This window comes from Staurois parvus, unplaced genomic scaffold (genome assembly GCF_062004578.1).
Source record: "Staurois parvus isolate SC_StPar_1 unplaced genomic scaffold, SC_StPar_1.0 ptg000075l, whole genome shotgun sequence".
Taxonomy (NCBI): Eukaryota; Metazoa; Chordata; class Amphibia; order Anura; family Ranidae; genus Staurois; species Staurois parvus.
This window is the reverse complement of record NW_028317871.1, coordinates 3,128,901-3,139,548: the sequence shown is the minus strand read 5'-3', so window position 1 is coordinate 3,139,548 and position 10,648 is coordinate 3,128,901. Positions and strand designations below refer to the sequence as shown.

General features: G+C 44.0%; 1 protein-coding gene across 2 annotated transcripts in view; it reads left to right on the top strand.

The window, feature by feature from the left end:
- Positions 1-272: 272 nt before the first annotated feature.
- The window catches only part of CPPED1 (calcineurin like phosphoesterase domain containing 1), a 600,817-nt gene continuing 590,441 nt past the window's right edge, over positions 273-10,648 (top strand). For both annotated transcript variants that reach the window (XM_089669416.1, XM_089669417.1), the window contains exon 1: positions 273-443. In XM_089669416.1, coding sequence (XP_089525542.1) covers positions 347-443 — 97 coding nt within the window. In that variant the 5' untranslated portion in view covers positions 273-346. The remainder of the gene's footprint in view (positions 444-10,648) is intronic.

Sequence of the window (10,648 nt, the reverse complement as noted above, 5' to 3'; positions counted from 1 at the left end):
CAACTTTAAAAAGACAAAAAAAAACGTCCCTTTACAACATTTTAATCACATTTTATCAGGAAGACATGCAAGCAGGTAAAACTTTGCAATGGTTTTATGTTTAAATGTCTGGTCATTGTCGTATACAACTATATGGTCTAATTAGGATCCACTGACATATGGCACAAAGCTTAGCAAACTTCACAGCAGAAATACTCCACAGGACAACGAATCAACACACCGATGTCGATGATGGTATAGGTCAATCCTATTAAGCGGAGCTTCATTCAGGCAGTAGAAACAGATCGCCGAATAAAGCAGGAAGTACAGTACTAGCATCGTGTGCATAGACTGGATTTCTTGCTTGATGGTTTGTCCTCTCATCTGTTCATCTAAGGCCATGTCCGAAGATCGGGAAGTGTTCCTCAGAGCCCGGGGCAGGACTTTCACCTTTTTCAATGCAGGTAGTGACACTGACATGTGATTGAGGTGGTTGATTAAAAAGAAAAACCTTCCTGGTCAGGTGTAGATAACGTGGCTGTATTATACAGCAAAATCACAGCCTTGTCAGCAGTTACACGTTGTTGTCTTAGCTGAGGATTAATGACTGTGGAAAGGATCCCACTCCTACCTGGGGCTCATTCACTTGTACAGTGTAAGCACATGGGTGTGCAGTGTACAGCTGTCCATGGAGCTGTTTGGATGAAGGAGGTTGTACGTAGCTATGTGCCACGTGACTCATTTACTTTACACAAGTAGAGGCACATAGCTGCACACAGATGTCTTTACCCAGTCATCTCGATGGCTAGCAGCAGGTGTTCCTGGGCTCTACATGACGCCCATTTGTTTACACTGTGTGGATGGATGTGCACATGTGTATGAGCCCTATTTTATGTAAATTAACCACTTGCCCTTCAGATGATTTGCTGACCAGGCCATTGTTTGCGTTACGGTGCTGCGTTACTTTAGCTGACAATTGCGCGGTCATGCAACGCTGCACTCAAATTAAATTTACATTGTTTTTTTCCCACAAATAGAGCTTTCTTTCAGTGGTATTTGATCGCCTCTGCAGTTTTTATTTGTTGTGCTATAAAAAAAAGTGACAATTCTGAGAAAAAAAACAGTATTTTTGACTTTTTGCTATTAAACAGGTCCAGTAAAAAAAGATCAAATTTCGTCAAATTTATGCCAAAATGTATTCTGCTACATGTGTTTGATTAAAAAAAAATCCCAGTACGGGTAAATTAATTTTGTTTAGGTGAAAATTATAGTGTTTAAAAATGGCGGTATATATACTGGGATTTTGTTCTTTATTTTTACTAGTAATGGCGGCGATCAGCGACTTATAGTGGGACTGCGGAAGACATTCTGAGACTGGGGGGAACTGACTTGGTGTCACCGACATCCCCAGTGACACCAATACAGTGATCAGTGCTAAAAAAAAAAAAAAAAAAGCACTGACACTACTAATGACACCGGGCAGAAGGGGTTAACATGAGGTGCGATCAAAGGGATAACTGTGCCCTGTGTGTTTCACTAGGGCACTGTGTCCGTGTGATTGTGCACAGCCATCCAAAGCAGTGTGCCCGAACTGACAGGGAGGAGAACTGTTAGTAAACAAAACAGTTCTCCCTGTTTCAGATCCTCGGATATCTCTGGGCGCCAGCGATTAATCACTGGCTAGGAGTGACAGCTGCAGGCACAAATGGGGCCGCGGGTTGGGCTCACACGTGCCCCCTACCTGGAAATGCTAAATTCCAGAGGTTAAAGCACAAATAAACCTACAAGCAAACATTTATTGTTTTGCAGCTTACTGGTTACTAGGTGTGATGGCTGCATTCATTTTCTTTTTTTTTTAGGCTTTCTTTTTATTTTTACTTGATCCTGACAGTGATTCTGTTGTTTTTCAACAGAAAAAGCAGTCCTGCAGATGTAGCAGTTACCTGAGTAATAGAACCTAATTTTTTTGTAATTTTTATTTTAAAAGAAAAGAAGGAAATGTAAGACAAGTGCGATATTTGACATACAGTGGGGATCGAAAGTTTGGGCACCACAGCTAAAAATTTGTATTAATGTGCATAAAGAAGCCAAGGAAAGATGGAAAAATCTCCAAAAGGCATCAAATTACAGATTAGGCATTCTTATAATATGTCAACAAAAGTTAGATTTTATTTCCATTATTTACACTTTCAAAATAACAGAAAACAAAAAAATGGCGTCTGCAAAGGTTTGGGCACCATGCAGAGTTAATATCTTGTACTGCCCCCTTTGGCAAGTATTACAGCTTGTAAACACTTTTTGTAGCCAGCCAAGAGTCTTTTCAATTCTTGTTTGAGGTATCTTTGGCCATTCTTCCTTACAAAAGTCTTCCAGTTCTTTGAGATTTCTGGGCTGTCTGTCACGCACTGCTCTTTTAAGGTCTATCCATAGATTTTCAATTATGTTGCGGTCAGGAGATTGTGAAGGCTGTGGCAAAACCTTCAGTTTACGCCTCTTGATGTAATCCCCCGTGGATTTCGAGGTGTGTTTAGGATCATTATCCATTTGTAGAAGCCATCCTCTCTTTAACTTCAGCTTTTTCACAGATGGCATCAAGTTACCATCCAAAATTTGCTGAAATTTTATTGAATCCATTTTTCCTTCTAATCGTGAGATGTTCCCTGTGCCACTGGCTGCAACACAACCCCAAAGCATGATTGATCCAACCCCATGCTTAACAGTTGGACAGAGGTTCTTTTCATTAAATTCTGTGCCCCTTCTTCTCCAAACGTACCTTTGCTCATTCCGGCCAAAAAGTTAAATTTTTTTTTTTTTTTTTTCAAGAAAATGTATTAAGGTTTAACAAGAAAGGACAAGTCAAAATGATGAGGCAGTTATGACATTAATATTACACCAAATGTATCGAGTCATAAAGGTTAGCTGATGGCAAATAACACAAAATAGAAGCAGACATGAGAGACGTTTGAGGATTGCTGGAGAGTAGAGCTTGCATAAGTAGGTGACGGAAAAAGAATACGTGAGAGTGAGGAGTGCGTAGCTCTTATATAAAACAGAGGTGACACAGGCCAAGTGAATTTGCCCAACATTATCATGTCAAGGAAGGATCAGAAAGAAAGAAAGACCCGAGGATGTAAGAATTGGGAGTGTATAGAAGAATAGGAAAGCTGGAGAGTGAAGATAAAAGTATAGGGGGGGAAGAATCGTGAGCAGAGAAAGCAATCAGAATAGGTGGTATGAATGAAAACTGGTATGAAAAAAAAAATAGGTGGATGCGATTGCTAGGTTAAAGGAATAAGGGGGAGAGTGGAGTGTTACCCGGGGACCTGTCCGACCAGAATGAAAAAAGAAAAAAGTAGTAGAGAAGCAACAGAAAGGAAAATGGAGGCAGAAATCAGGATTTGTGGGTTCCGTCACGAGAGATATCTTGGAGAGTTCACATTCCAGGTAACATAAGTGGGCCTATGGATAAAGAGGAGGAGAACAGTGGAGAAAAACATTGTACCATATACAGTTTAGCAATGCAAAAACGGTATAACCTAATCAAAAAGATGAATGACCCAATGCCGACGAGTTTACAGACTGATACATTGGGCGGTTCGAGCAACATGGATCTTGAAGAAAGAATGCCTGTTCATGTACAGATAGAGAACCCGTGATATAGGAAGTCCATTTGCCAAGGTATTGAGACTCCTTAGAGGAAGTCGGAGACATTATTAAATTTAGTTTGTCAAGACGTAGAAGGAAGTTGAGTTCCTGCTTAATGTGAGCCAAGGATGGAAGGCAGTTGGAGATCCACTTCCGAAGAATAGCCCGTCTTGCTATAAGTAGACATGAGGATATCCAGGCTTTGTTGTTCCTGAAGGATGACGTTTGAGATGAGAAGAGGCCAATGACCGGTTGTTCCAGGAAGCCAAAGAGGAGTGGTAACGGGTGAATAGGTAATCGGAAAGAAGTAATGACATGTATGAAGTTAGCCACTTGTTTCCAGAATGCCGCAATGGCTGGACAAAGCCAGAGTCTGTGTTTTAATGACGGAGATTGACTACCGCATAGAGGGCAGGCTGAGAGAGCCGGATCATTTTTAGAGTAGATGCATGGCATATAGGCACGGTGAAGAATCTTTAGCTGTTGCTCACGCCAAAATTCGTTGTGGTTGAAGGCACAGGTGGAGTTAAAGCCTGAGAGCAGCTGTTCCGCCGTCAAGTTATTATCGAACGCCTTGATCCAGGATTTCACTGCATTGAAGGATTCGAAAGGTTTGGCTCACAGAAGGTTTAGAGGTCTGTAGATGTTTGCTATTTTATATTTTCGAGAGTTCGCCAAGACATCAATAAACGTCGACTGAAATCGAATTGCTTTATTAGGCACAACGGAGTTGACAAAGTTCCTTACTTGAAGAATGTAGAAGAAGTGGTGTGCTGGTAATCCATAAGTTTGAAGGATGCTGTTGAGAGGTTTCGGGGTACCCGTTGAAGTATCGTAGAGGTGTTGTATCAGGGTTAAATTCTGAGCTAACCAGGTACCATAGGCATCATGTAATTGCGGAGGGGTAAATAAAGGATTACGATGAATAGGGAGAAAGCGAGAGAGCCACGGAGAAACCCCCAATTTGCGCCTGACCTCCCTCCAAGTGATAAGGGTGTCACGAAAGAGTGTGTTATGTTTTAGATGCGCTGGCAAGGAATTAACATTGGAGTGCAATAGGGCCGAGAGGTCATAAGGGCCTGCTAGGGCCGATTCAATGTGGAAATTAGAATACTGGGAGGAGTGGGTGAGCCAGTCCAGACTTATACGCAGAAGACATGACAGGTTGTAAGCTCGAACGTTTGGAAGGCCAGAACCTCCCTCACTACGTGGTAGAAATAGTTTGGCAAGTGCTATGCGAGGATGTTTGCCTTTCCAAAGAAAATTGGAAATTGCCCGATTCAATCTTGTTATGTCACTATGTCGTAGTAGAAGGGGTATGGTTTGAAGTGGGTAAAGAAGTTTTGGGAAGCACACCATCTTAAAGAGGTGTGATCTCCCCAAAAGAGACAATGGTAAATCCTTCCACATTTCCAACTCCCCAATAATTTTAGCAAGGACAGGTGTGTAGTTTAGTGTGTACAGAGACGAAGCGGACTTCCCTATCTTAATGCCTAGATAAGTGATACACCTATTAGCGATTTTGAATCTTGATTTTGAAGTCTGCGACCATTTCGGGGGGCGCGCGTGGAATAGCGGAAGCACCTCACTTTTAGAGAAATTTATGCGAAGCCCTGAACAAAAGCGGAAGGAAGAAAAAATATGTTGAATGTAGGGTAAGTCAAGGTACGGGTGCGAGGTAAAAATTAAAATGTCATCAGCGAAAAGGGCAAGTCTCAACTCCTGATCCCCAATGGTGATGCCATGAAGGTTTGAATGAAATAATAAGAATCTTGCTAGAGGTTCCAGAGCCAAGTTAAAAAGTAACGGGGAAAGCGGGCATCCCTGTCTAGTGCCTTTGTGAAGCGCGATGGGATTGGATATGTGACCCGCTGCAATAACTTGGGCTGAAGGGGATGAATACATGGCTTGAATCACATGTAGAAAAGAACCCTCAAATCCAAATCTCCATAATGTTAAGAAAAGCCATTCGAAGTTAACGTTATCGAATGCCTTTTCGGCGTCTAAGGAAATGATAGCTGCATCATGGGGTGTGCCAGTCGAGGTTTGGCTCAAAACAGAGATCACTTTGCGGATATTCGACGCTGCCGAGCGCCCCTGCACAAACCTCGCTTGTGAGGGATGAATGAGATCTGGCAATATTGTTGCAAGGCGTGATGCTACAATTTTGGACATGAGTTTCGCGTCGAGGTTTAGCAAGGATATCGGCCAATATGAACCCGGTTCCGTCGGATCTTTGTCTTTTTTTGCAATCAGTTTGATATGTGCTTGAAGACCTGAGGGGAGATAGCTCCCTCCCATCTGAATACCTTGAAAAACCGATTGCAATGTAGAGGAGAGAGTATCAGACATGAGTTTGTAAAACTCGGCTGTGTAGCCATCAGGTCCCGGGGCTTTACCAGTCGTGAGCGATTTTATGGCTTGGGATATATCTGACTGAGTGATGGGAGCATTCAAAGCTTGGAGTGTAGCAGAATCTATCTGTGGCAGCTTGATGAGGTCCAGAAAAGAGGTGGCTTTGGTAGTGTCTATTGGGTCAGAGCCGTACAGGTTTTGGTAGAAATTTTCTAAAATGGAAATAATATCTAAGGGGTCGCCTTGCAACATGCCCTGTGCATCTTTCAACGCTGTAATGAGAGTGGGAGTGAACGGTTTTTTGCAGAGCCTAGCTAGCAGCTTGCCCGGTTTATTGCCAAATTTATGGTAACGGAGGTCAATATGCGATTTATGCGCGGCTTCCTGGGCCGCTGTCCAAGTGTCAAAATGTTGCTTGGCCTCCGCCCATGCTTTCCTATTTTCGTGGGAGTTGAGACTCACCATGTCCCTCTGTGCCTGTTGGAGACGCAGGCTCACTGTTGTGTAGTTACGAAGATTTTTCTTATAAGTGGAAGTGAACGCTATAATTCGACCTCGTAGGACCGCCTTGCCCGTCTCCCAAAAGAGGTTAGGGTTTGTTCGATGTTGTGCGTTTGTGTCGCAGAACTCATCCCAGGCAGTGTTCAAAGCCCAGAGTAGGTCCCGATTGTTTGCTAGGAAGGACGGGAAACGCCAAGTGCGCGAATGATGATTATGTTGTGGCTGCTGAATGGAGACTGAAATCGGGGAGTGATCAGAAATCGCTATATCGTGTATATCGGAGTCTCTAACGCTTTGTAGTGAGTAAGAGTTGACAAGGAAGTAATCAATTCTGGACAAAGTATGATGGACAGGGGAGTAAAAAGTAAAATCTCTACCATCTGGATGGGTCAGACGCCAAACGTTGTAGTGCTTCTGTAAAGTCAGACAATAGTGAGTGAGTTGGGGAGAGAGCGGAAGGAGGAGGGCAACTAGGGAAGTCTGGTTTCAATTTGTCTTCCTGAGTGTTCATACATTGGTTGAAGTCTCCTCCTAACACCAGTGGAAGGTGCGTAAAATGTGACAGTTTTGAGGACAGATCTTGGAAGAACGGTTTAGGTGCAGAGTTCGGTGCATAAACGTTGGCTAAGACTAGAGGAGAGGAATCCAAGTTAATGTGTACAGCAACGTACCGCCCCTCCTCATCCATAACTAGCGATCTAATGTCTGGGGTGAGGCGTTTATGTATGAGGATAAGCACTCCCGCCTTGCGGTTGTTTGTAGGTGAGCCCAGTACCTGACCGACCCATAGTTTTTTCATGCGCGAAAAATCTGATTGGCTTAAATGAGTTTCTTGGAGAAACGCAATATCCGCTTTCAAGCGTTTGAGATGGCGTAGAATGGCCATACGTTTATGGGGCGATCTCAGACCCTTTACATTCCATGATACTACATGAAGCATGTGGATATAGGCCAAGGGGTGTTCAGCAATGAAGTAGGAGCTCTGTAAGGTGGTAACTCAACGTGTTCCTTTCTAAGATTCCCGATCGCTTGTTGCATTGTTAAAGGCCGGCACAGCATGGGGTCTCCGGGCATGTGGATAGTGAAATGGGTAAAGCGACAGAAAGAGGAGGGGGAAGGGGAAAAAACATCTGTCAGAATGACCCAACAGGGGTCAAATACAGACAAAAAATGAACAAACAGCATAAGTTTCATTATTCCGCATGATATCTTTTCTCCTTAACCTGCGTTACCGGAGGAGGTAAGATGTAAAACCTGCACCGAAGGGCAGCCTTGTCTATCAGCAAACGGGAAGAGAAGGGAGGCCCCAAAATATCGTGCGGTTTGGCAGCACCTGTGGGTGAGATGCAGCCCGTGCTCAACATCGGCACAGCAGTCAAGGAGAAAAGTAATTGCGCCATGTCATTGTGAGCGGATATAAAAACGAGCCAAAGAACCTTAGGTGTACTTAAACAGAACGGAGCATGTAGGTAGCCACAAAATAAGACAGAGGAGTACCATTACATGAGTCAATAACCTGTAGAGAAAATTATCAGCGGGAATTAAGGCGGCCTATGTTTTGCCGGTGAGAAGTTGATGCGTTGGCGCTTAGGCGGCTCTTTTCGAGGACTGCGTTGGTCTCTCGGACCGGGGTCACGTGGTGACTGCTGTATTTGTTGAGGGCCCAGGTTGTCGGTTAAATTCTGCAGGAACAAAAGGGCTTCCTCTGGGTGTGTGTACGATTTGGGTTCCCCTGTGGGCGTGGTGAAGCGTAGTGTGGCAGGATATGCCAGAGTGAATTTGACCCCCTTTTGAAACAGTATGGCACAAATTGATTGAAACGCTTTTCTTTTGCGGGAAACTTCTTGGGAATAATCTGCAAAAAGTAAAAGCTTATGCCCATCCAGCTGTAGGGAACGTGAATTACGGAATGAATTTAGTATAGCAAGCCGGTCCGCGTAATTGAGATATTTGACAATTATTGAGCGTGGCGTACATCTATCATTGGAGGGTGCGCCTAGGCGGTGAGCCCTTTCGACCTGGCATGGTGACAGTATGCCTAGTGCAGCAGGTATACGTTTAGAGCAGATTTCAGCTAGCAAGCCCGAATTATAGGATTCTGGGAGACCCACTACGCGTAAATTGTTTCTACGTGACCGATTTTCTAAGTCATCCAGTTTGTCCAGAATACTTTGTTGCTCACGTTTAGATTGTGTAACTCCTGCCTGAATAGCTTGAAATTCATCCTCCAAATCAGAGAGGCGGTGTTCTACATCTGAAATGCGCTTTACGTTTTCGCCGAGATCCCTTCTAAGTTGTTCTATGCCTTGGGTCACAGCCCTATCCACAGCCTGTGTAATGGTAGGCAATAGTAGAGAGGCAGCGGCTTGTGCAATTTTTTCATAGCCTTGCTGATCTGTAGGACTACAGGTGCCCACAAGCCCCAGTGTGGGGGTATGGGGAGGTTGTGGTTCCCTCCTACCTGATCCATGGTCTGTCCCTGGCTGTGTGTTCATCTCCACATTGCTGCTGTCCACCCTGGGACTTGTGGTGCCACTGCTGCAGCTGCCCTCAGCAGCGTGTTCGGCGGCCATCTTGGCTGCAGGAGAGGGAGAGACATCCCTCCCAGGAATCGCGGCGGGATCGTAGCTGGGTGCCGCCGGTTTCAGGTACCGATCCATGGTGATCGGGTAGCGGGTCAACAGGGGGCACCTCTGTGCCTAATGCTGAGGCTCTCTGGTGCAGGAAGTGGGTGTTATATGCCGGGGTATGCCGGAGCCGCGGGATACCGCCCCTGCTACATGCGGAGCCGGAACCGGAAGTAAAAGTTCAATTTTAACCTCATCGGTCCACAGAACTTGTTTCCAAAATGCATCAGGCTTGTCTATATGTTCATTTGCAAAGTTCAAACGATGATTTTTCTGGTGAGGACATAGAAGAGGTTTTCTTCTGATGACTCTTCCATGAAGACCATATTTGTACAAGTATCTCTTTATAGTGGAATAGTGTACCACAACTCCAGTGTCTGCCAGATCTTTCTGGAGGGATCGTGCAGTCAAACGTGGGTTTTGAATTGTTTTTCTCACAATCCTGCGAGCTGTTCTGTCTGATATTTTTCTTGGTCTTCCAGATCTTGCTTTAACTTCCACTGTTCCTGATAACTGCCATTTCTTAACTACATTCCGACCCGAGGATATTGACATCTGAAAACGCTTTGCTATCTTCTTATAGCCTTCTCTAGCTTTGTGAGCGTCAACTATTTTCAGTTTCAGTTTTCTAGACAACTGCTTAGAAGAACCCATGGTGCTGATTGTTGGGGCAAGGTCAGATGAGTCTGGGCATTTAAAACCTTTGAGATTGACATCACCTGGTCTTCCCAGACGATGATTGAGAACAATCCATGACACTGGCAGGTCTCAGCTTTGCAAAGGGGGCAGTGCATGCTATAAATTCTGCAGGGTGCCCAAACTTTTGCAGACGCCATTTTTTTGTTTTCTGTTATTTTGAAAGTGTAAATGATGGAAATAAAATCGAACTTTTGTTGACATATTATAAGAATGTCTAATCTGTAATTTGATGCCTTTTGGAGATTTTCCATCTTTCCTTGGCTTCTTTATGCACATTAATACAAATTTTTAGCTGTGGTGCCCAAACATTCGATCCCCACTGTATGTGGTAAAGAACAAATGGGATAGCTGATGAGCAGTCCCTCCTGTGGCCCTGAGCGTGTTGGTGCGGCCTCTGGCCGCGTTCACTATAATGTCAGGTCGCCAATGGCTGCACCTATTCGTTGCTCTCTGTACAGCCAGTGATTACCTACGGTGATTGCTACTGGAAGCAGACTAAGTGACCCTGATTTACTAAGAATAGAGTCTACCAGTAGACGCTGAACATTCAGGCAGACTCAATTCAAACAGTCTAGACCTGTCAGTCTTCTGAAAGGCGTCTAGCAAACTCATTGAAAAGTGTCTACTTGTAGACTCTTTCCTCTTAGTAAATGTGAAATCACGTCTGGCACATTTTTAGGTGCAATACCGGATATGTTCACTAGATGGCGCACAACTGCAGGCTTTGGCGTTTTTCTGTTTGCATATGAGAATACTTCAAATGTAAAATAAAAAAGTACACCTATAATTTTTTTTTTTTTTTTTTTTGCTGTTTCTCCAAAATGATCAGACAACTAATGCAT